Source organism: Hylaeus anthracinus, unplaced genomic scaffold, assembly GCF_026225885.1.
Source record: "Hylaeus anthracinus isolate JK02 unplaced genomic scaffold, UHH_iyHylAnth1.0_haploid 11989, whole genome shotgun sequence".
Lineage (NCBI taxonomy): Eukaryota > Metazoa > Arthropoda > Insecta > Hymenoptera > Colletidae > Hylaeus > Hylaeus anthracinus.
In genome coordinates, this window is record NW_026534337.1 from 15282346 (window position 1) to 15308877 (window position 26532).

At 44.5% G+C, this 26532-nt stretch overlaps 2 protein-coding genes across 4 annotated transcripts; both read left to right on the forward strand.

Moving 5' to 3' along the window:
* The first annotated feature begins 4756 nt into the window (after window positions 1-4756).
* Window positions 4757-8185, forward strand: LOC128887470 (uncharacterized). Its single transcript, XM_054143407.1, has one exon. The coding sequence runs from the start codon at window positions 4760-4762 to the stop codon at window positions 8183-8185; it is 3426 nt and encodes a 1141-aa protein (XP_053999382.1). The 5' UTR covers window positions 4757-4759.
* An 11700-nt stretch (window positions 8186-19885) lies between these two features.
* Window positions 19886-26496, forward strand: LOC128887482 (solute carrier family 41 member 1-like). 3 transcript variants are annotated; one of them, XM_054143439.1, is made up of 9 exons: window positions 19886-20501; window positions 21448-21561; window positions 21772-22044; window positions 22819-23093; window positions 23589-23922; window positions 24025-24319; window positions 24455-24657; window positions 24754-24902; window positions 25004-26496. In XM_054143439.1, the coding sequence occupies exons 3-9, from the start codon at window positions 21774-21776 to the stop codon at window positions 25181-25183; spliced, it is 1707 nt and encodes a 568-aa protein (XP_053999414.1). In that variant the 5' UTR covers window positions 19886-20501; window positions 21448-21561; window positions 21772-21773; the 3' UTR covers window positions 25184-26496. The 3 variants fall into 3 exon arrangements, with proteins under 3 accessions (XP_053999414.1, XP_053999416.1, XP_053999415.1); XM_054143441.1 differs by having other exon boundaries at window positions 19898-20501; window positions 22939-23093; XM_054143440.1 differs by lacking the exon at window positions 19886-20501 and adding an exon at window positions 20694-20878.
* Window positions 26497-26532: the final 36 nt, after the last annotated feature.

Genomic DNA, 26532 nt, shown 5'->3' on the forward strand with positions numbered 1-26532 from the left:
TAAGATTCGTCGTTCCTTTCTTAATTCGATACCGACTGAAAATTTAACGAAACCGGACGATTCGTGATCGAAGTAAACGTAAGCAGCCGACAGTGCCTAGCAAGACGTCGTTCCTGGCTTTGAAAGAGGGTGGCAAGGAGTAAGGGGTGAGTCAGTTGGGGCGACTAGAAGCGAGGGTATGGTGGAAGTAGCGGGGATGGGGGGTTGAATCAGCGCGGGGGTGTATGGGGGAATTAGTAGATGGCCGTGGACAATGTGGGGGATACTTTCTCATATCAAGTATGGCCGCCATCGTGGCACGATGGCCAAAACAATAGTAAGTAGAGAGACCCGTAGGCAGTTGCTTACAATTCTTGGCTATCGTTACTTTTATTTATTTTTTTTTTTTTTTTCACCGGTTTTTCTACCTTTCAATTTCGGTTTTGTTCTCGTCGACGACCACGCAACATTTCAAACGTTCTCCTATTATTTCTCTGGTCTTTCAGTGCGCAGTGAATAAAGTGATGTTATCGTCGTTATCGCCACCGTTATCAGTTGCGAGCCCGTGCTTCATTCAATGGAAACGATTCATCATCGTATCACAATAATTGACAAATGGATAACGAAAAGGAATCAGCCGATCGCGAATATTTTTGGATTCTTCGCGTGGCCAAATCGCTGCTGATTACGGTAAGTGTTGGACGAAAGCTTCGTAAACATATTCGAAATTCCGTGATCGCAGTCGCACGATGCGTGAAACGCTGCCATTCACTTTTTACCTAACCGTTTGCAATCTCTAGTCGATGCGTTACCAACGAAGAATCCGAATTCCTGTATTTCGAACGTTTCGTCTGCGAACACGGAAAATTAAACTCCGTTGTGTACGCGATTACATGCGCGTGTCTGGATGCTCCAAAGTTCATTATTTTGCCAACATTTTTCGCAACCTTTAGATGAAACTTCATTTCAGCGACACGTTACGTTACTCCGACGCGTCAACGACTCGAGAAAAACGAATGCAGATATTTCATAGACTACCGAGCTGTAATTTGTAAAACGACACTGCACCGTTGCCCTTTCGGGGGCGACTAAAAGACCGCCCGATATCCGCCGACGTCTTTTGCATGCGAATACTCCACGTGGTTCATCCGACGACACGCATTGCGCAGATCCAACTTTCCGCGATCCCCACCTTTATGCGAATCACACCTTTTACCATAGCTTCGCGATTTCAACTAGGAACGTAACGTTATTGGGTTAACGTATCCCCGGCACGCGAACGCGAGAAATTTCCCCGTGATAAACGGTTTCCTGATTTTCTCGCGCCACGTATGAAAACAGAAACAAATACTGGATCTATTCGCAAGAACAAAAACATTCTTCCGATAGCTGTCCTTGTATCGTCGTCGCTTGGTCCAGGGCGAGCGACCGAAGGATTTGTTTTTATTCTGAAATGTTTATTCTTCGTTCAAAACAAAACTCTTTGAAGCACGAATAAGTACTTGGAATTCACCGCAATCTTCCTCGAGGATTATAGGGGCATACTTTCATCGAGGGATCGTAATACACGTGTACGTTCGAGTACTAGATAGAAAATTTAATCGTTGAGAAGTAATCTGAGAATGTGTCAGGAATTCGGTTCGAGTGGTCATTAACGAGTCGCCATTTGCAGGGCGAGGGTATGTCGCGAAAAAGATCGAAGGCTGGGGTGAAATAGCGTTGGACGTTTAAAGAAAAGATGGTGGTCGGATAGATTTTCAGGACTAGCGCGATAATATTTGTCTTGTTTACGGTCCGACTTATGCGCGTGTGCGGACCAGCGAAGTTCGCCGCTCGATCAATAGGCCTCTACTGAAATCACATATAAACGCACTCGCGCGCACACGCACCCACGCGAGGGACCAACGCAAAAAGTTTCCGAGCTTTTCTTTCGATTTCAAGAACAGGGATGATCGAACGACCCGGACGGATCTACCATAATTCACCCTTCCGGCCTACACCCCTGTCGATTCAAGAAATTCCAGTTCTATCAGTTCTGTCGACGAGTACTCGTTAATTGATATATTCAATAAACGTCATCGACTATCTTATCTTCCACACATGTCAATCGAGTACCGATCCGTGGACTCTTGTGCGTCTTACGAACGCAACGTGTTTTCCGAGAAGCATCGGTTCGAGGAAACATGTTGTAAAAAAAATGTTAACAATTCAATCATCGATGAACAACACGATATACACCATATATTTCGCCTATCTTCGGAATGCTACAATACGATGTTGTTTAAGATTTTTATCAAGCAGAAGAATTTTAAAGAACGTCAAACATCATCTCCGCGTGTTAACTTTGCGCGCTCAACTTCAATAAGACTCGTCTTACATCCGCTTTACAGACGACGACACTTTACGTGACCCCCTTATAAACATCGATGCTCCGATATTGCCTCTGAGTGCTAAAAAGTTGCCGAGTTAGGGTATTACCCTGAACAGAACTCATCATTTATCGTGACATCGTTTCCACGACTGGATAAGCAGCCAGCTGCGAGTCGCGAGCGTACAAGCGTCCACGGCGCGGCATATGTTGGCTGTGGCATCGTTATTTTCGCAGGTTAAAACGTTGTTTACCATGGGCCGCATGGTACGCCCACGCAATGATTCCCGCGAAACGATTGAAGGGACCAGGGGAAAGACATATGCAACGTACGCGCATCCACGATTATTCTCTCGCAATCAAACTCCCCACCGCCGCGTGTGCTTTCTACTCTTTAACAACATGTTTTTCTCGACACCCTTTCGACAATGACGGAAACTCCCCTCGATCCCCCTTTTCCCAATTCATTCGCCGTCATTCATCCAATTTTGGTTAGAAACGGTGCGAAAGCTTTCTCCGGAATACGTATCGGGACTTGCAGCGGGCCATACGGGCGTATTTACGCGAATCTTTGGAATATTCGTCAAATGTTGGGCGGAATGCGGGTGTTCCATCGCGAGCCATGAACGCATTTTTCATCGGCCTATTTTTCAACCCCCTCTGTAATCCAATTTCCGCCGTCTGACATGCCGACGGTCAACTTGTAACCTTTAAGAGGATACTCCAGCGTACAACGTTCTTCCTAAGCTGGCTTTGTCATTTCTTTTACACAATGATCGCGATCGTGCGATCCACGAAGTAATATTAATTTTCGAATAAATTTCGTGGGAGAATTACGCGCTAGTGGACGTTCCGTTTTTGAATCGAGAACGGCGCCATGGGGGTAGAATCGATCGCGTCATTTCGGAAATCATCTGTACTGGGAAATGTAGCGAACGGTGCTTCGTTAGTCAGCATGGTGGTGGGGGGTTATTTGTGCGGTGGCTCTTCGAAGGTGGTAGGGACGAAAACGATGCGACAGGCCCCTCATAGGGCATAGTGGCTGCACCTAACAGTAACCTGGGAGAGTTCAGAGAGGCGTAGGCCTGTCAAGAATCGTAGATTAGCACCTTTTCGAGATCTTGAAAATTTCATTCGAGCCTCGGCGGCAGCTGCTCGTCTCGGTCCACGACGTTCCAAGTGCTCACCTTGTTTCCCTTCTTTCCTCCCTAACCCCCCGATTTTCCTCCAAATCGATCCTCCCGACAAATTTCGTCGATCGATCCACGAGCCTCCATTCCGTCCCTTCGTTTCACCGAAATCGTAAAATTTATATCGCGTGCTTCGTTCGTTCGAGAGCTCGTTTGACCAACGCCATCCAAAGGTAACCCCTCGGTTTACCTACCCTCGTCTACGACACGTGCCAATGACGTCTTCCCAACGCTCGCCCGGTGTCTCGAAGAAACGAAGACGAACCGATTGTTCCCGTGGACGGCTTCGGTGTGGTTCTAACAAGAAAGTGGTATTTACGCGCGATTCGTTCGATAAAAATACGCGATAAAGTTCTACGCGACGCTTGGTGGAAATGTGTTGTTTTGGAGCCTCTTTATTTGCATTCGACGACGTTCATCGGACAACCTTGACACGACGATGCTCAGCTGACGATCTCGAAACGAAGGCTGTCGATTTTTCCGCGGGATCGAATTGTCTACATGTAAGAGAAATGGAACGGGATTATTTTTTTTTGTTTGTGTAAGAGGGGACAATTTGTCCTTTGCTGCAACTCTGTCGTTTTATTGGCTTTATTTTTAGCGATTCCGTGTACGTAGAATAGACGCGGTTCAACGACCCCGAGTATTATGCCGTGACTGAGTTACGGGTCCGTCAACTTCGATCGGTAATTACAGACCTTCCGAAATGCATATTCCTACTGTCCACCGAAATCAGCTCCAAAACATGGGCGTACGTTGTGAGTCATATAGCACGTTCACCGGACGTCTCCCTTTTTCGACCATGTCCATTCGAGTATAGGGTGTCTCGTCGAACCTCGACCGTCAACGTAGGACTCGATTCGCCTCGACTCGTCGGCCGATTCTATTTTCGGCCGCGTTGGTCACAGTCGCGATAATACTCCAAAAACCGATCCATAGAAAAGACCAAAAACAGGGATGAAATTTCAGAATCTATCAATACACTGGAGTCGTGCTCGTCGATAAATGCTGGAAGACAGCGCGATTCGGTCTCGCGTTTCCTTTTCTCGTGTTACAATGCGAAAGAAAACAATGCTTGGCCGGTCAAAGGATCGACAGGCCAGAAACAACGGAAACGTATCTAATAATAACAGGGGCGAATTATTTTGTTCGACAGAGGGACGAGATCTAAGAGCACGAGAGGATCGGATTTGCGACACAGAGATCCGTGACGTCCTCGAGGATGGCACGCGAGACGTCGACGTCGGAGATGACGGAGTTGGACAGCGACGGGTCGAGTTGCGGCGAACGCAGCGATGCCAGAAAACGCGTTCGAATCGACACGGATTCGACGGGACCTAAGAAGAGGCGGAAACAAACTACACCCGTAAGGTTCTCCTCCAGCTTGACGACCGGTGTTCACGAGGAGTCGAACGAGGACGAAGAGGACGACGGGGACGAAGACAGCGAAGGTAAGCTGTCGTCGCAGTCGCCGATACCGCGTCGATCGTCGATCCGCGACGAGAACCTCGACAACGAATTCCACTGCCAGTATTGTAATCAGTTTTTCGACAGCAATGAAACACTAAACGTTCATCTCGATAACGAGCACGGTACCGCGAATCGAACGGTCCGGCAACATGAAAACAGCTCCCCGAATTCCGCGATAAAAGCAACCCCGCCTCGGCAGACGGAGCAAACCGAGCTTCCCGTGACCCTCTTTAGCGCGAGAAACTTGGCGACGAACTGGCTAGGTACGGGGCAACGCGTGCAAACGCAATCGCAGTCGCACGTGCAGATGCAGTCGCAGAACGAGGACCTGTGGTCAGGTCCCGCGAGTCAAATCGCCGCCGCGTTACCCAATCATTTGCAAGCGTTTTCCGGTTTTCCCAGCGCCCTGGCGCAGTATTTACCTCTGCCGGCGTTTCCGCTGGCAGATTCCGCTGGTCACATGACGAGACCGTCGATAGGACCAGCGCCTGTCAGGATCTTCAACCCGGACGCGTACTGCGACCTGTGCAATAAAGAGTTCTGCAACAAGTATTTCCTCAAGACGCACAAGGCGAACAAGCACGGGATCTACGTTGATTCGCCGGGACCGAGCGGACTGGACAATAACGCGCCGGGAGCGGTTTATCCCGGAAATGTCCTCGGTAGCGTGGTTAAGCTGGAACCACTAGCGGCGCCGACCACGCCGACGACACCGAGCGTGGCGTGCGATCTTTGCCAAAAACGCTTCAGAAACGAGGAATCGGTGCGCAAACACAAGCAAAAGATGCACACCGAGCTGATAGATCAGTCGCTGGACCCGCAAATCAATCTGTCGCTGAACGAGGAGGAAAGGGAGATGACGAGAGACAGCCCTGGGGGTATGGAAACGCTTTTTAAACAGGAGTACGGGGTAGAACAAGAGGATGCAACGTTCGTGCCAGCGCCCAGACACTTATCGCCACGATCGATTCAGCAAGCGAGGGACGCTGGTTTTAACGCCGATCGGCTGCGTCGTTTAGGAGTCATAAATCCGGACGCGTTTTGCGAGATATGCTGTAAAGAATACTGTAACAAGTACTTCTTACGGACGCATAAAATGAAGAGACACGGCGTTGTCGTTCAAGATAACGAGAAATCGCCCAGCACACCGGGATCGGCGGCCAGCTGGCATCAGGTGCAGACCAGCCCGTTGAATTTAATCGTGACGGAGAGTATCAGCAGCACGGAGTCCAACGAGCGACCAGGGGACGATTACGAGTGCAAACCTTGCGGGATACGGTTTCAAACGATCGGCCTCTATCGAGCGCATTGCCGGAAGATGCACGAGACCGAGGAGCAACGCTCGCCTAAACAGGAGTACAACTTGGAAACACCGGATCAGCGGAACGACTCCATCTCCGAAGACCTCCAGAAATTACAGACCATGCTGTTGCAATTGAACGGGCTCAAGTCTAGCAAGGAATCGTCGTGCACCATTTGCGGAAAAGAGTGCGAGACCAGAAAGGGTTTGCACGTTCACATGGTAACGGAACACGCCGTCGGCGTCGTCGGCGAGGACTCGGCTTCCTCGCCGTTGGATAAGTCACCGTTGACCGTCGCGGCGGCCGCGTTCTGCGCTCTCTGCGGGAAAGATTATCCGAGCCAAGACGCTCTCGGTAGACACATCGCGGAGGAACATCAGTCCGCGGTTTCGAGTTCCGCTCCTCACACTCCCTCAACCGCGGTCGTCACCGCCGCGACGATCAATTCGAACTCGACGAGTCAGACTCCGACGTCCGAAAGGAAAGTTACGTCGATGACGCCGACCTCGAGCTACTGCGAGATATGCAACAAGGAGTTGTGCAACAAGTATTTTATGAAGACGCACATGCAGAGAATGCACGGCATCGAGATCGAGAACGGAGCTCAAATCGGCGGCGTGATATGCAACATCTGCAACAAGGAGCTGTGTAGCAAGTATTTTCTACGTGTTCACAAGCACAACACCCATGGCATCGTCGACGAAAACACACCCAGCTCGACCAAACAGGAGACACACGAGACGACGAACACGGACGACACGGCTTTGAAACCGGAACAACTCGGGGACTTGAGCCACAGATACTTTACTCACTTCACGGAGGTTTGTCCGATATGCAGCAGAAGGTTCCGCAGCATAAAGTGGCTGAAGGCGCACCTGATGGGCGACCACGGGAAAATCGGGATCGATAAATGGCGCGAAATGGAACAGCAATACCAAGCGGCGCCCAGAACAACGAACAGAGCGTTCAATACATCGAAAACCGCTCAGATCTCGAATCTGAAGATACCGAATGGATTCGAGACCTCCCAATCGATTAAATCCACCGATTACGCTGGCTTGGGAAATCAAGTACTTTCGAATTTATTGGGGACATCTTCGGAGGATCACCAGTCGAAAAGCTATCGCTGCTCGTATTGCAACTTCACCACTACCGTGCTGCCGTTCCTCTTTCTTCACGAGAGATCTCACGTGAATTCCCACGAGAACGCGGAGGGCGAAAAGTCGTTGCAGTGTCCGATTTGCTCGCAAGGTTTTCATCAACCGGAGATGTTGCATCAACATCTACTCACGGCGCACCAGTTTCCGACGTTGCTGTCGCACTTTCAACCACCGGTACTCAATCATTTAGGGTTGGACGCGGAGAGATCGAGCGAGCCCAGAGAGAAATTCGATTCGGAAATTAAGGAGGAACGTGCCGAGGACAGTCCGCGAGTCACTGACAACCATACCATTCCCGAATCGATCAGAAGCCAACGACAGGACGACACGGCGGTTCAGGTCACTCCTCAAGGTGTATATAAATGCGCGCAGTGCGGCTACGCTACGACCAATTTGAATCGAATTAAAAGGCACGTCAGAAAGGATCACAAAGCGATCGGCGATCCCACCGATAGCGTGATCGCCGAGCTTAGCAAAACTTTGAAGGACGTTGCCAACAGGCACAAAATGCCAGCTTGCTACGCGATGCCGCAAGATATGAACTCGAACGCCGATAAAACGATCATGCAGCCGTTTTTGTTGGAAGAACAGGACGTTATGCAAGCTGGCGAGGAATCCAGCTCGGAGAAACGATTCGTACCGGCACTGGTCTATTTGCCGGTAAAATCGCGGATCGGCAACGCGTTGACCGCTTCGTTCACCCTCAGTCCCGCTTGAGCACCCCTATCTTCGCCGTACATTGTCTCGACTCTACGTATTTAACTCGTTTCTGCGTCTGCGATTTGAGCACGTGTCATTGGTTCCTATTTAACGTGTAAGGAAATAGTTAGCGAAAAAGTTTATATTTTTCATATACACAAGCAACGAGAAGGGTCCCGCGTTTGAAAGCCACGTTGTTATACTGTTCCAGTTCGAGAACGTTATATTGTACATAGTTAATGATATAACACGAACGTGTGATCGAGAAAAGTTCCTATTTTAAACGCGATGGGCCTCCAGATAGCACGCGACCGCATCTAATCCTTTGAGCAGTAATTTTATTTGATCGTTTCGTTATTCCCCGCAATCTCATTTTTGCTTTTGCTCAAGTCCAGCAATTACGAGTAAAGCGAAACAAAAGGAAACCGAAAGAATATGCGTCGCCAAGTCGACCTTTAAGTGGCATCGATATCGATGATTTTCAGTTTTTTGCAATCGTGCTAGTCAATATTTGATATATATATATATAATCTGTAAGAAAATTCATACGTGCGTATACATGTGTGGGTATAATACATTGTATACAACGTATAATCATAGAATTGAAAGGTAAGGCAGGTGGTATTGGTTTAGAGAGGTACTCGTAATGTATGCGTAACTGCGAGAACGTGGAATGAATAATGCTACGGTAAAACGAAGAAAAAAGAAGGATAATGACTGTCGCGAGGCGAACATGGTTAAATCTACGGTCACAATATTTAGATATCAACGCGCAGAGGAGCCAATCAACTCAGGGCCGTTACAGTATAATCCGCAACAGAAAGTACAATCGTATACACAGCCAACGCATTACATAGAATTAGAATACTTAAAATGTTAATTGTAGTGTTTCGCGTGCCGTCAATACCAAATACGCACGCGAATTCTTCCCGACGTACAAAAACGAACGATCGCTTGGGAGTATTCGGCTGTACGATTTCCACTTTTGTCACGTATTTACGGTTAAACCCGCGCCTCTCTGATTTCCTATCTAATAACAGTAAGGTTCTACCTAGTCTAGTTTTTTTTTTACGATGAAGAGCTGTTTCAAACCTCGTGCCTTGCAGCTGACGAAATTGAGATTCAAAATTTCTTTCGCGCCATGTATAAATCCACACGATACTTATCGAAGGCATTGATACTTCTGTTGCCCGCATAAGAAAGGAAGAGAAATGTTCACACGACGAATAATCCTCTCGGTCTCGTAATGGCGATTTCCTCTTTCACTCGTTGGAATTTTTAATTAAAAGAAAAGTTTGACGCACCAATTAACTGGGCAGACTACGTAAACGATGGCGCACAATCGATCGAGCGGTATCGTGTTTCCCTTTAAATTCTTTCGAACAACGGCCTGCGAGGATTTGACCGAAACATGCCAGAAGACAGCTGTTTCCAAAGTGACCGTCCGATGGGTAGGCGTGCAGTCGCGTCAGACATACTAGCCTTTCAAAATGTGTTCCTTGCATCGGTAGGGTCTTCGTCCCTTCGATGAACAAACACGCGAGTTACATTTCCACCCTCGGTGCGCGCCCACGCGATGTTGATTCGGAATTATGAAATAATAACGCGGCTCGTTTCTACAACTTTTCTCCTATTTGTTTAACGAACTACGATATTCCGAATAAAACGCGGAAGTTCACCGGGAACCGAATCGGATTCGCCGGGCCGAAAAGCGTTCGGCACGGTCGCTATTTATGGGATCTATCGGAAGCAAAAACGGCACGGGCCGAGCGAGCCTTTGTCTCAGAGTCCATAAAAATTTCCCCGGGACAGCTGAAATTCGAGAACGACCGCGTCATTTAACAGGGTACGTCCGGGCTTTCCAGCGTAACTTCGGTTGAATTAGTATGCGCGCACGCGTGCATTAACATATTTTAGGGGACGAGAGGAATCGGCCATTACGAATCCATTGAGAGCGTGAGCTAGAGGAGGGGATACGGAAATAAGGAGAAGAGACTGTCGGAGGAAAAATGAAAGAGAAGAGACGGGGAGAAATTTGGGTAGGGAAAATGGAATTTTTAACGGCATTGTCGAGCGGACGAGATGGGCCTGGGCGAGCGGTCCCGCATCTGGTCCCCTTGTGGGAAGGTCAGAGAGGAAGAGGTTGCGACCTTGGCCGGGATTTTTCCGAAAAAGTCCAAGAGAAACTGTTCGGAGGGGGAGGGGGAGGGATGCATGCGAGACGCGTGTGGATACGGGCGTGTGTGCGCGCGTGTATGTATATGGAGTGCACGTTTCCCGGCCCTTCCTCTCCCCCTTTTGCCCATTTTTCTCACCCCACGTACGTAACGCACGGTGTGACATGCAAAACGCGTGCGTCCATGTAAATCGGCACCCTCTTAATTGCATCCTATGGAAATACGCATATTGTGCACTTAATGGCCCGTGCGCGACTACGAGGGTCGTAGATTTTAATTATTGTAACGACTCGCAGTCGATAATAAATCGGACGATGAGTCCAGGGGCGTCATGGTTTTACGCGCGCGTTGGCTGCAATTTATTTTCCCGTATCTAAACTTTCGCCTAACGCGATCGAAGCTACTCAGTTCATACGCGAGCTTACTTCCTTGTACTTCAGTGTAGTTCTTTACTTGGCCGACATTCGCGACCGTTCACTGTAATCCCCGCGCACAGAGAATCATGACGACCCCGTCGCCGGGCGAACGATTAACTAAAAACAGCGTCCCGAAACTAGCATTGCCTTGACTATTAACATAATTGAGCGCAAAATCAAATTTTACCCCTTTAAATCAAAAAATGAAAACATAAAATATATAGATCATTGATATATATATATATAAATATATTTATAAATAAGTGCATATATTAAGAGCGTTTCGGATATAAATGACAGATTATATATAACGTATGTATAATCTGTATTATATTATTATATGAACATACGTGTTTTGATAAACGTAACGTTTCATATAAGTGTTCCGCGTATCTAGAGAAAAATTACTTTTACCTCATCTAGTCATTTTCGAAACGATTTACAATTCCGAACATTGATCTAGTCACTCGATATAGTCGGAAAATAAACATATACATTTATATATACATATACACAGATAACGACAACTAACCTCGAATGATTTATTGATACAAAATCGATCGTATATTTTTATATAAGACTGCGGAAGTAATGAGTGTTTCTTTTATTTCTTACTTCGCGTTTGTACTCGAGTTTATTTTTTTTTTTTTCTTCTTATATCGATTTACTACAATTCAGGACACGCGTGATCGAAACGTTGCGCGCGAACGAAAATATTTTTAACTTCTGGAGCTTCGATTTCATGTGATTTTCATGCTTTTCACGTTGCAACAGTTTCGCGCTGTCTTACGTCTTCATTAAATTTTCACCGTTTGCCGCTGCACGATATCAAGTTGTATAATTCAATTTACTCGACCGTTCGTCCAGTCGGATCGATCGATTTCATTGTTTCGCGTTTTAAATGGTGCCGCTCCTAGGAATTTTCCAGCGCATGGAATCGGATGCCCCGACACGAACCGAACGCGACAAATTGCTCGCGTGTCCCGCTCTTTTGTCGCTTTATCGAGCAAAAAAAAAACACAAGTCAAACAAGACCGTATCCGGTTTCCTGATTGGTAACGAAATTTTTTCATTACTAGAGAACACGCCCCCCTCAAAAAAGAAACGCGCGGAAAGGAAAACGGGGAGAGGCGGTGAAAGACGAAAGGGAGAGTTTCTTTCACTCGGCGATCTTCTCGAGGGTGTAGCGAGGGATAATATTTTATGGGCAAACGAAAGGAAAAGCGGGTTGGTCAATTTTCAGCGAGAGGGAGAGCGCGAACCGAAGACGTGAAACGCTTGCGCTATATCGGAGTTCTTCTTTCGGTTGATGGCCGAGTCGACGGTTCGAAAAGGGATGGCGGACTGTTTCTACCTCTCTCGAACCAACGACCAATGAGTAAATGACACAGCTAACTCCTACTCTCGTTCGCAAACACACAAACGCACGCACACACCGAAAATTGGACGTCCATCCACCCACACCCAACGGGGATATGTATAAAAATCAATAAGATCTTGTGGTTTCCAAGAGCTCCGAAAACGGGGGAAATATATATGTATATAACATGGAGGGGAATGTAATTCCCTTCGCTAGACAAAACCACCAATTTTTCATTATCCTTCGCATTCAGATATTAATTACAGCGCATCGAATTCTACCCTGACATTTTTGAACAAAGAAAAGTTAACGACGGGGAAATGATCGATTTCCCTTGCCACGAGGATATCGAATGAATACAATTACGAAAATAGAAGTGCACGGATGCGAAGACAGAACCATACGAAGTATACGAACGCTAGCGAAAAATCGGGATCGTTGCTTTTGTTTCCCAAACGTTTCTTTATAAACGCGATGGTTACGGTTTCGTCTCGAGTCTCGCGGTTTTTAAAAAAATATCGAACCGTAAGCACCCCTCCATTTTCCCGGTTCATCCTGGCCTCTCCGACTCATCAACCACCACAACCACAACGTTGCTTACACTCTGACAAGGAAGTGAATTGCAATTATCAAAGCTTCTCCCCTCTTGAGCCCTCTCTCCGTTCGATACTTCGACCCTTTTGCCTCTTCCTCGCTTCCACGTTCGCTTTTTCTCCCCTATCGTTCGGCAACTTGGAAATTTTATCCCACCCCCTCCCATCCCCCGTAATAATTTCGCCACCAGTGACCACCGCCGCGTCCGCAGCAGGCGTCTTCGACGATGAAAAGAATCCACGTGGCAAGACGGGGTTCGAAACATTTTGCTGCGCAGCGAATTTCGTGAAACAAAAGGGGACTCGATATGTAACTGGAGAAATCTATAATTCGAATTTCGCGAGATGGGAAATTGGAGGTGGAATGTGCACTCGAGCCATGTGTTCCTTAAAAACGGTGCCAACACTGGCTAACTAAAAAAAAAAAAAAAAATAATGTTAGAAAGATCATGCAACAAAAATTCACAGCCTTGCGAGGCGTAGAAGGGTTCGAATCGTTGAAATCCTTCGGTCGACCTCACCCTCGTTTTTCTCCACGCGACAAACACACGCGTGCGATTCTCCCCCGATCACCGCGAGACTCGCGTATATACCCGTCTATTTTTCTTTTTTTTTTTTTCCTAGTTCAACGATTTCCAAACGGGGAAACAGCGAGAAATCCGCGATACGGGAAATAGTTGGCCGAACGGGGTGAAAATACCGGCATTGTTCGCCGTTATTCGGTTTTCAGAGAGATTCGAAAAGGGTCCGCGGAAATGGTGCGCAACCCTTTATTTGTTTAGCACCATCGTCGGCGCGTGAAGCGTGCCGGGTGCACGTCGACGGCACACGCTCACCGTTTCGACGAATTTCACCCCAAATTTTCAGCTGGCCTGGCACGCACCCCAGCCGATTTACACAATATTTTGGAAATCTTTTATAAGATTTTCGTCCCTTCCCTCCGCTTTCCCTCCCCCTATTCTGGCTTAGCACGGCCAAGCTCCTGGACTCTCCATTGTAACCGACCCGCCTCTCCCCTGTCTCCTTTCTGCCGACCTGTCGACGAACGACCACGACGACAGATGGGAGCGTGCCGCTGTTCGAGAAATGCCAACCAAGGGACACGGGAATAAGAACGGCGGAGAGAAAAAAAAGTTTGTAAAACGCGTCGAAATCGTGAAATTAGGGTCGATGCCGGAAAAAAAACGCGGAGAATTAACATGAGCATTGTGAATGGACTCCGCCGAGCGGAAGGGTGAACGGATTTACGTGCACCCCTTTCACGCGACACGTGCCTTTTGGTTTTCTACGCTTCTCTTTATTCCCGTTTCATTCTTCGATGAAATCACGAAAAACGGGGAAACGCTTGTAGCCGCCGCGTTCCATCATCTCTGGTACGCGCGTCCGCTCTCGTGCTACGGTTGAGAATCGAATTTCGACGTGCGCGACGCACCTCTAATGCGTCTCTATGCATAAACGTAAAGTGAATTATAACATTACCGAAAACGCGGGAAACCGCGAAAGGCAAATTAGCATGGGTTGAGCGCAAAATGCGCAGGGCACAAATTCTGAACAGAAATTTCGCGAGTTCGTTAGCTAGATGCGTTCCTACAACTGCTCTTTCTTACGGAGCGGCACCTAACGATAACCTTAACTGTTCGCTTCTTTTTGTTTCTTCTTCGATTTTGCTCTAACCGAAATAATGATCCGCGTACAAAAATATTGTTACATCGAAGGATTCACCTTACTCCGACGTGTACTTATTATCTCGATAAAGTGCCGTTATATACATATTTATATACATATTTATATGTATATAAATATGTATATAATATTTCACTTTATGTATATTTCTTTTCTCTTACGTAAAGTTCGAGCGACCGCCTGACAATAACAGCTCTGGTTGAAAACATTACGCAAGCGTCACGAGAAATTCAGAACGCACAAAGATATATACGTAACGCACCATGTTATACGACTACTTAACCGACGTAACAACTAATTATCCGTGTTCTTCTAAGTTCGGTCCGACTGACGCGCTTTGAAAATTGTTTGCGCGCGAAATTCGACGTTTCGAAGAGCAACCGACCCGTAAACGTCGTTCGAGCAGTCATCCGCGCACAAGCGACGATAATAACGACGCGATGGACCGAAGATTTCTTAAGTTCCTATTACGTTTATTTGTAAACGTACGATCCTAAGTTAAGCTTTACCTAATCGAGATATGCGCCAATCGAAACACAGGGAAACGTTATACGTAATTAGAACGGAATGGTCCTAAACGGGACTCGACCAACAGCATCCGAATCGTTTATATTTATACACATTTACGAATTCCGTTTGTACATTTAACAAGCATGTGTATGTATGTGCGTGAATTGTTCTGAAACGTTTTGCACGTCTAAAGTTAAGCAATACCGTAAGCGGCGAAAGCTACATTTAAGGATATCGTAATACGTAACGTTCGTAGTGGGATAAGTAATCGTAAAGAAAATCAAAATTAGAAGAGAGTACAGCCAACCGCGATAAGTATTTGCAACGCGACGAACAGGTACCACGATTCAGGGTCCTCTAGTTATTTTTCTGTTAGCGAACAACGGAGAAACGAAAATTAGCGTAATTAAAGTGAATGTATCTATTCGGTAAACCAGAAGTACAAGTAAACACTGTTTCGATGACGAATTATTAAATATTTATATATAGAAATACATATATTGACTAAAGGTGTGCAAAGAACATGTGCGCGGGTACGCGCATACCCATGTGTGTGTGTGTATATAAGAAGCGGTCATCGCAGTAAATCAGTGTAGTTTTGTCTAATCACGTACAGACGAGTATGCTAATTATGAACAACTGCGACGCAAAACAGTAAAACGGACGACAATTAAATCCGTGTGGTATCGTAGTAAATTTTTAAAATGGTCACTCGCTATTGGCGTATAACGAAGAAGAAAAGAAAAGGAGTAAGAGCACACTGTACCAAAATATTTTTTGTGAAAGTCATAAATATGGAAGACGGTTATTTTTACAATGCAAACGTCGATCTTCTTCGAATCGACGGTACTACGAGACTTTTTCGAAATATAGAGGGATAGTTTTTGTACACAACAAAGTCCTTTTCCGAGGAAAGAGGTATCGATCGTTTACTACCAAAGAAGATGCATAATTTTAAGCGTAACGCTAGTTGTAACGTAACGTTAGACTACAGCAAACCAAATGTTCCTAATATAATGCTTTCATCTAAATACGTATATTTATAAGTATTTACGCGATAGAGGTTCTAATATTTATGCCTTGCTCTATAAAGTTTTCGTTTCTATTTTTTCGAGAACGAAATAGACCAATGTAATTATACGAGACGTTTAACGCGATTTAATTAAGATCGAAGATCATGGAATATTTGTATCTGTGAATCCGTGAGTATATGGAAGAAACTGAAATTAACACGATATACTTTATTTTAACGACGGAAGGAAACAATTTTCGGCGAGTCTGTTTTATCCGGTTTGTATACGAGAAATCAAGAGAATGCATACATTTTTCGGTTCTCATGCAAATGTACATAAAATGAATAGATAACATTTTCAAAGAAATTCTTGTATACAAGTTAGATACACGATGTCTCGCGGAAACCTAACGTACGTTCGCACCGATAAAAATGTTTGCCACTAAACGGAAAATACGTTTCGAAAGATTCAGGAACCCATTGGACATCGCGCATACGATCTCATGTATTAGCGTTTATCGTAACTTGAAACTATGTTTGATATTGTTTCGAAACAATTGTTAGCAATGTTCTGACACTGTTCGAGGGTACAAAGCGCCGAAAGAGCGATAATCTAGAATCAAAATATTCAAAAATCAAAATTACAATGTAAGTTCATAGAGATTCGTTGTTTGTCGATAAATATTATTTGTTAGTCAAGAATAGTTGGACACGTCCAATAATATAGTCTAATAACGATTAACACTGTCGTTTCATTTTCATTCCCTCTCCTGCGATTCCCTATCTAAACGAGTGAAGCTACCGGCACATACGAAGATTACGATCTTAAATTACTCACGTCATCGTACCTATTGGACTATTACAATGATGTTCTGTCGAATGTCGATTTCGTACGTCTGAAAAAAAAGTATGTTACACGATAAAAAAAGAAACGATTAGAAGAAACACGATTAACCATTATTGTAATATTATCGATCGATTCATATTATTATAATACATTACTTAACCCAAATGATAATATTGTACCGTCTCGGTAGTATCAAACAAATTAAATTCCAATCGAAAGTGAATCGATAAAGATTCCGATAAAACTACGAGTGTAACAAGGTCAACGAGATAATCGCTAATGAAAATATACGATCGGACATCGAAATCTCTCGCCTCGTACCTGTTATGATCGGCAGCCCACTCACGATTTCGATTCGATAACGCATCGGTATGTAATGTTCTCATCTATAGTTACTAATCGCAAAATCCCTAACAGCATCAACTTTGCGTTATCGTCGGTCGCCACAACGATTTGACGTCAACCTTAAGTATGTCAAACAGTTGCGAAATTCTTAAAAAAAAAAAAAGGCTATTAAAATTTGATTCTTCTTATCTGGAAAAAGGCGGACGAAGAAACTATTATACGCGAATATACAAATATGCTCGTAGAATCGGTAAACAGGAAATAAATCGTATCGGACAGATTGGAAAATCCCAAACGAAAACGAATTGGTTTACGTTTTCCTTGTAACAAAAAAATACGCCACAAGACAATAGGAATATATTAGAGAATCCTTCTTCTGGAATTGTAATCAGCTCATGAATCTTTATTTCTTCGTCGCCTCGAAAAAGTACACATCACCGGGCTTGCCTCGATTTAAAGCAATTATTTAGCCACTTAAGTTGCATCCAAGATGATAACACATTCAATGTCACACGCGGTGAAAATTAATGCGAGGAGCATACAGGATTACGGAAAATTGCGCGTCATTACTCGCGGAAGGATGTACCGCTTAAAAAATTCTATTTCTTACTCGATTCCATTTGATCTTTATTCGTAACTTATTATCTCCTCCTATCGGACACTTGACTGTAATAGAAAGAAAAAGTTCATCAATCACCGCGAGTTAACAATACCACGTTTTCTTTTTTTTTAACAAACTTGTCATAGTAGTACACTAGTTGCGAAATAAAGAGGATTGGAGCTTCAAGAGAAATGTGGTTTACATCGTCGCAGAGAACAAACCCGATAAGTTTGTGGGAAATCACGGTCAAAGATGCGGTGCGTGACGCGTTTTATAGTGCTGATTACTCCAGAGAAATCGCAGAACAGATTCGCGCGTTTTACTGCCAGTAATATAGCCGCTATAAACTTTGTTTATATTGTAGTATTCAGATTAGCATGAAAACTGAACTGATTACTCGCTAACAAAGAGAAGAATATCATCGGGATCGTTATCGATAATGGTCGGCTATTGTTAACCTGGCACCTTTTCGCGTAATGTTTTTATGAACGATAGAGATGGTTAAAATAAAATAAAAAATCTGTAATTCGAAACTGTGACCGGTAAGTACAACTTGGTGAATTACAAATTTTAACGTAAGCCGTTTCTATCAAACATCGAAGCAGTAACCTCGTACTTTTATCAGTCGACGATTAAATCGGACGGCATGCAATTTGAAAATAAAGTTTAACGTTTATCTAGCAAATCATCCAGCGCAGATATGACGTTTAAATCTGTTTATCGCTCCGATATCACCCCTTTCACACAAGATGAAATTAAACATGGGCAGTTTAAACGTAAATATTAGAACGCGTACTTGACTTATACCTACTCGGTGTTGTTGCTCAGCCGAAGTTCTCGTGAAATTAGTATTGCCGTCAGTGCGGATATCCACTCAAGCGCAATGGATATCTGATTATCTGGAAACACGTTCGAGTATGCATGCCCGAAACGAAGTTAGCGTCTAACGAAGTATGCATCCGGTGCAATTTAACTATCGATCACGTCTCGGAATGCTCGGCGTGCATAACGGTAAAATGGTTATTGTATTTTCGACTTTTTAGATCGACAGACAATAAGCAAGCTCCGAGTGAATCGACCGGTGCTATCCATTGTCTGATAAAATCGAGTGACACGATGACAAATGATGTCGAAAAGAATAAATATTATCCGGTGACCGGTTGGAATCAGCAATAGACGGATCTTGCACCGGATGAAATCTTTGGAGATGACACACTCCGTTCCGAACGTACAAGCTTACTCGTCGCGCGAAGGAACAAGAGTCACCGACAATGACATCCTCGATGCCGCGAACCGATATCGTTTTAAGTGTTTCGTTTTCCATTTTCTCAGACCGAGTGCTATTTGCTTAAATTCGACGTCGATCCCTATCGTGCTCGCGTAATTTCACTAGACTCATTTTGCTGTGCAATCGCCTTAACATAATTACTGTTAATAATGTCTGATAAGTTAAATTGTTCCATTGTTACGCGAGTATTGCTGACTCGACACTATTGCTATTCGCGGAATCCTCATCGGTCCTGGTAAACCGACTACGCATATCGGAAATTAGTGTTTCCCCGTCCGTGATATAATCGAGGAAAAAATATGGAGACTGAAAGGTAAATCCCAATCAATTCGCGACTGCAAGCGCAGAATGCCAATTATTTTGGAATGTCTTCAAAGACGAATAGGTTTACTTGCACGTAACTCAATCCTCGTCGAGTCATCTTGATATTAAAGGAACTGAACACACGTTGCAGACCGTGTGATGGTTCGATCGGGAAAGTAATATTTCGATTCGAAATTACTGGATAAAAACTAAAATCGAAATGACAATAGAAGTCCTCGCAGCGATACATGTACGTACACGTTTCTTTTCTGCTGTTGAGTCACTTGCCTTGGATGAGTCTGTGCGTTGCATGCACGGAGTAAAAAATAATTATACGAATTTACAACGGTAAAGACAACAACGTACGCTTAGGTGTTCGACGATAAATAAAACACGATTACCGCGACTCGAAGGAATAAAGGTTACGTACGAGTCGCTGTACCGATACAAGTGAATGAACGACGATTTTATCTATGATTTGTTCCGTTATCGAGTGCTTGGACTGATTTCGTTCGAGTTATCATCGAAACGAGCTAAATACTTGAGGCTCAGACGTAAGGGGCTACGTCATTTAATCGAAACGCGACGAGGTAGAGGGAGGATGGGACTTGTAAATAGCACGGACAGAATAGATTCAAGTCTGAACGGAGATTCGACGTCGCAAATCAATTAGCGATCTACGATCTACAATCTATTCGCGATAAGTTCTCCCACTATCGTTGAAGAAGATAGCGCACGTGCGTACGTCCGGGCATCGAAGCAGCACGTCGCGTCTATGCACATGAGCGGATTAAGCACCGACAGACGAACCGAACCGAGGCTTCTTTTATCAGTCAACCACAACCGAGTGAGGCAAACGGTTCGGTCCGCGGTGGTGCATTTACCAGAGACGAAGCTTCCTTTTCACGGTTCGCGTTACCCACCTTACCTTACGTATCATTTCGCGACGCTGCGCTGGATCTTGATCGCCCACCGTCCATCAGGCTGTCCCGCCTCGAGCCGGCTAGATCAAACTTTCATCCCAAACCGGCCACTTCCAAGCAACGGAAGGATTTTTGTCGGATATCGCGCGATCATTCGAGAACATCGAAGCAGCTCGAGTCAGAAGTGGCAGGGTCAATCGAACATCAAGGAACAATAAACGTTTTACTAGGAAACGTCGACACGCTGGCGCGAATTCCTCGATACATCGTTACTAGGTAAGTACATATCAGAATATCACGAAGGCATTTTATTTTTATTTTCATTTTCATATTGTCGTCGATTATTGTTTCTCGTTGTTATTCTCTGCGCGACCAATTAGGTGATAGGTATTCATCGATATCGTTCGGTTGTACGACAATGCGACGGTACTCGAAGGACACGATATTTTTTTCCTGTGTTGCGTGTACACGCGAAAAGAAAACCGTCAATTGGACACGCGACGGGTGTAACGACACGGCAGGGAATTTCAAAAGTAGTCGCGATCGAGGAATTTAAGCGAATGTATAAGCGCGCGACGGATCAACGCTTAAGAAATGTGATCTTTATCGACGTTGTTGTCGTCATTGATCGCGCAAAAAACTCACGGTTTAAGGTAATTAACGACAGATTTATGTGGTTAAAGAAACGAGTGGGGTTTCTTCTCAGCGCTTCCGAGTAACCGCGTAAACAAGCAAACAAGCGCATAAAATGAAAACAAATTGACGAAATCCCGAGGTCTCGTTAACGGTAGATTCGATAACGACGCGATTCGCGGGGCCGCGGAAAATATTGCCCTCTAACAATAAGTGGATTCCCGTCTGAATCCACGTGCACGGCCGTTTTCAGCGTTTTGCACGCGTGTAATTTAAGCCCACCGACACGTGGGATCAGATTAGAAGTAATACAAGAACCAAGTTCCTCGTGTCGTTAACGATACTATGCTGATCTCGTATATAATGTTTCGCGCGCTATCAAAACGTCTAGACCAAGAGCAACGACATTAAAATAGTAGCTAAACGGGGCTAGCGAGCTGTGAATTATCCATTATATAAATTTAACTCATCTATCGGTACCGATCGTCGATTTCCCAGGATTTCGAGTGTAATATTTCGGTATCGTTTTTAGATTTTGGAAATAAGTTTTTATTGATAATTTTGTTTTTCTTGTCGATCATCGGAGCAGATCGAGACTGACCGAAATAGGCAGATCCGACGTGAAATTATCACAAGTCGATCCTGTACACGGCCAATTTCGACGGGGACACTACTTCAAGATCGTACGCCAGCACCGAACCCGGTACGTGACGAGAAATTTAATTGAAAAAACTTCTTCCCGAGTCGAGAGTTAGATTTATCGCCAGCTGAAAGCTGACCTTCGGGAAGTTGCGTATTCGCGATCGATACGTTCGCAAACGAGCGAATAGCGTTTGCGGAGTACAATGAATTGTCTCGGTGGCATCGTCCTCGCGAGTAGAGGATCAGTACAAATCATCCAACGATATTACAGGTATGGTCGTTTTTCCGGACTCGTCGACTGAATCGACGTTTTTGGCCGTAAATACTATAAAGTTAAACAACCGTGCGGATCATGAGCAATTACCAAACATGCCAAACGACACGAGAGTTAAGGATCACGCGTTCACCATATCGCGAGGTAACGCGTGGAACGGCAAGGATAACTATGCGTTGGATTTCGACTGCATGGAGAAGGCAGGCGACGAGAAACTGCACGCTTTGGCGGACATTAAAGCGGAACCGGACATTGTGAAAAAAGTGGCAGGTAAGCAACCACTGTGCGAAATCATCATCGCCTCCGCGTCGAGATCGTTCGTTTTTCATTTCGCGATTGAAATTCGATGCGCAACGTTTCGAGATCGACAACCATACGACTTTTGCAGCATTTGTTCTCTTCGTTAGAGTTGATCGCGAAACAGTAAATTGTTTCGCTTATTGTCACGACGATGATAACGGAATGCATTCTTTTGTTTCACAACCGATTCTATTCAATGGGAATGTCTGCGAAAACTTTCGAGGGAAGAGAAACCGGTTTACGAACAGCGACGAATTGATAGTAGCGAAAATTCAATCCGTTAATTAATCACGTCGTGTATCGATAAAGGGTACCGATGAAACTACTCGAGCAACTCGTGGGGAGCAAGATACAGGAATGAAATATCGTGGCGTATTACAATACGTAAATAACAATAATCAGTCTAACGCGATAACCTTGTTCGTTAATTTCCATTTAGTTCTCCGAACGGAGAAATCATCGCGGCAGTACCAAAAGCGTAGGGACGCATCGAGTATCGTCGAATATAAGACGCTGTTGTTTACGTGTCGCGTCGTTGCCAATTACGGTAGTATACGTACGTGTACGGTAGAGAATGGGCTGACGATGGAATCGATCGAAATCGTCGAGTTCCGACAAATATCGCGATCGGTGTGACAATTGACGGTTTGCTCGGCGATCCGTGCTTACCGGTCCGGTAGATGTTAGTTAAATATCTTTGAAACATCGTACTGCGCGATGTGAGATGTGTTGGTTTGTCGATAGCGGGTTTGAAAACCCCTAACGGCCAAAAGAACAAAGCGGACATGTCACTGCCCAAGCTTGGTGGTGGATCGCTTTCAAGTGGAAGTTCCTTAGTGACGATCTCTTCCATCGCAAATTCAGATCCTGATCCGGATTTTCATAATCACCCGGCTGGATTTGGCAACAACACCCACGCGAACGAGAGATGGTATCAGACAACCCTACAAGTCGCTGTGCCATTTTTCGTCGCCGGGATAGGCACCATCGGAGCGGGTCTGGTTCTCGACGAGGTCAAGGTACGTTCTCCGACGTTAGCAGCGCGCGTAATGGATCGTTGTATTATCCTTATTGGCATCTTAAAATGTAAAAATTCCCAGTCCCGATCGTAAATCAGGTATTTTTCCCTAGAACGCTCCGCGGTCTTATCGAACGGGCACTTCGTTCTTATTGTCTGAAGATAATATTGAACGCGTGGCAGCGTCTTTTCTTATTTATCGCGTCTGTGCATTTTATCTGTCGTGGAAATGACGTTACGACTCGGTCCCAAAGCAACACCGTCATAATCTCGAGGATCTTTTACATAAATGCCTCCCCTCCTCCCCTCTCCCTACCATCGGTACAAATACTCGCGATCCAAGATTTTATCCGTTTCCACTAATGTGGAAATTCTTGGAATGCAATTTACGTTCCTGGTCGCATTCCATTTGTAAGAACGCCCGGCCGAGGGAATCGCTAACCGTAGCCCCCCGCCTCGGTCCCCCGTTTAATTAAATCCGTCGTCTTTGTTTTAGGACTGGACAGTGTTCACCACCGTTTCTCAATTATTAATTCTGGTGCCCTCTTTGTTAGGATTAAAAGGCAATCTCGACATGTGCTTGGCCTCCCGCTTGTGTACCCAAGTGAACTTGGGGAACATGCACGAATTTCGAGAAATAGCGAAAATGATTATCGGTAACATCGCGCTAGTACAAATACAAGCTATCGTCGCGTCTATTTTGGTGTCGATTTTCGCAGTTGTGGTCGACGCTATAGCAGAAGGCTCCGCGTATACTTTCGAGTGGAAACACTGTCTTTTATTGGCCGCATCCAGCGTATCCACCGCCACCAGTTCTTGCTTTATCCTAGGTAAATAGCTGTTGGACGTCAACGTTTCTATTTTATTACGCAGATTTCCCCATTAAACATTTTTCTATCGGTCGTTTCCATCATTAACGTTCATTCCAACAGATTTCGTAATGATCGCCGTCATTATGCTATCGTATCGATGCAAAATGAACCCTGACAATTTGGCGACACCTTTGGCAGCGTCCGTCGGTGACGTGGTATCGCTTAGCGTACTATCGGCGATCGCGTCTTCGTTGTTCGAGAGATTAGAAACGCAAATGTGGGTTCTGTACGTAATACTTGGCTGTTACTTGTTGGTACTGCCATTTTGGATCTACGTCGTCCTGAACAACGAATACACCAGAAACGTTTTAACGTCCGGATGGGTTCCTGTCTTGTCTGCTCTATTTATTAGCGGGTTAGTACGATCAACTGATTACATAACGTGGAATTCCATTCTCGATCGACGTTAGTAATTACACGTATCTCGAGACAATCGCAAATAATCAATTCTACGTAACATAAATAACGCAATATTTTCACATCCATTTAGATTCGGCGGTTTAATTCTCGACTACGTTGTTCATTTCAATGGATTCGTGATCTTTCAACCTATCATAAACGGAATTGGTGGTAATTTAGTCTCCGTACAAGCATCTCGGATCTCCACTACGTTACATCAGACATCGATTATGGGAATTTTACCTCCGTCTTCGAAAATGTGGGTTAGCCCGTGGAAGGCTCTCTTCAAAGGCTGTAAGTGGCGCACGTGGCGCAAGAATAACTAATGTTGCTGTTACATATTTTTCGCACTTCTACGATTGCCTAATCGCGTTCGCTTTCGTTCACCAGCGCCGTACGCGAAAACTGCCAGAATACTCATTTCCATGGCGATAGTCGGCGAATTGGTCTTCATCTTTATCGCGGATTACATCAAACACAGAGAATCCACGATACAAGCATATTTCGCGGTCTCTTACCTCGTGGTGGCCGTTTTGCAAGTGAGTAAAACAAACCGATTCGCGCTCTTGCGGGCAAAAGTGAAAGGTTCGAAGCCCGTCGCAGGAGAAAAAAATAATAATAAACAATTTATCTTTCGTAGGTCATGTTACTGCTTTACGTGGCGCATATAATTATTCACGCTATGTGGCGGCACAAGATTGACCCGGATAATTCAGCTATACCGTACCTGACAGCTTTGGGCGACCTTACGGGAACTTTATTCTTGGCGGTGGCGTTCTGGTTCCTAAGAACCATTCACGAAGAATATGGTCGTGAATGATGCGAAAAAACAAGTGCAGCTATCGAACTGCGCGTCGATGTTTCTTACGAAGATATAGCACATGAATTTAAAGGACGTTCAATGCCGTCGGAGACAAACGTGTCGCGGAGAAAAAAAAAAAGCGAACGAAGAGGAGGATTAATTAAGAGAACGAGTGTTTCGTGAAGCAGAACGTAAGAGAGGAAATCAAGATTGTTCTTCTCCTCATCAAGAGGATCTTTTAACGGTACGTTAGGCGCGTTCTAGGAAAAAATGCGACACATAGTGACCATAATCTTGAAATAACTTGATTGTACATGGTACTCTGCCATGATATAATTTATTAAAACTTTTTAATAATCGTTTATTATGGAAAGAAATTTGCGTTGAATCTGTTGATCCGTGACTACTTACAAACGCGCGATTTATACGTTTTTATCTATTTTTAATTATATAATTTATGTGTAATCATTAGACCGTGGATTTTATGCATTTATGGCATTCACAAATATGAAAAACATGTTAAACGTATACATATTCCATATATTTGTATAAAATAAAATATTAATATAGCTACATTGTTTTATAAAATGAATTCTGTATAGGTTTCGTACGTGATTTTCATATTGCGATACACCATAAATGCACAAAATGTGCAGACTAATAATTATAGTACATCTCTGTCGTTATGTTTGCAAGAGATTTTATCGCTCACCGGCAAAGACCAGATCAGTATTTTATCGCTGACTAATAATTGTATCGTGAAATAAAACTGTAAAGATGCTGGCAGTAGTATACACAACGGAATGGATATTTTAAATCGTGAGAATTCACCCAGAATTCTCAATTCTGTAAAAACGACAATACTAGATAATTGTAGATACAACTAACTTCAAAACATTAACGTTACAAGTTTGGAATAAGTTTTATACTGCAATAGATTTATAAAATTATAGACTGTTAGAATGGCATACGCTGCAACAAAACTGTTGTATCCCCAAGCAAACTAGATACAAAAGAATTAACGTTTGGGAAGAGCATGAATTTTATATATATTACATATATATTGCAGTGATTTGTAACGAATATTTCGGAGTAACGCGTGATCTAGCGCAAACTAGATATAATTTATGCATGGTACTTGCTCGTAGAATAACCGATGATAAATATGATTCCACAAGTAATGCCATAACATGTAGATAATAATAAATTATTTTGTATAGCAACCTGTGATTTACGACGATATCACTTTTCACAAAAAATTTGTGAAATGTTATGTATCTACAATAAAACTACGCAACCTTCAAATGTGGCGCCGCCAATAAGAACGTCGACTTCCCGCCAAATGTTTTCTGTATCCCGCCAATTAT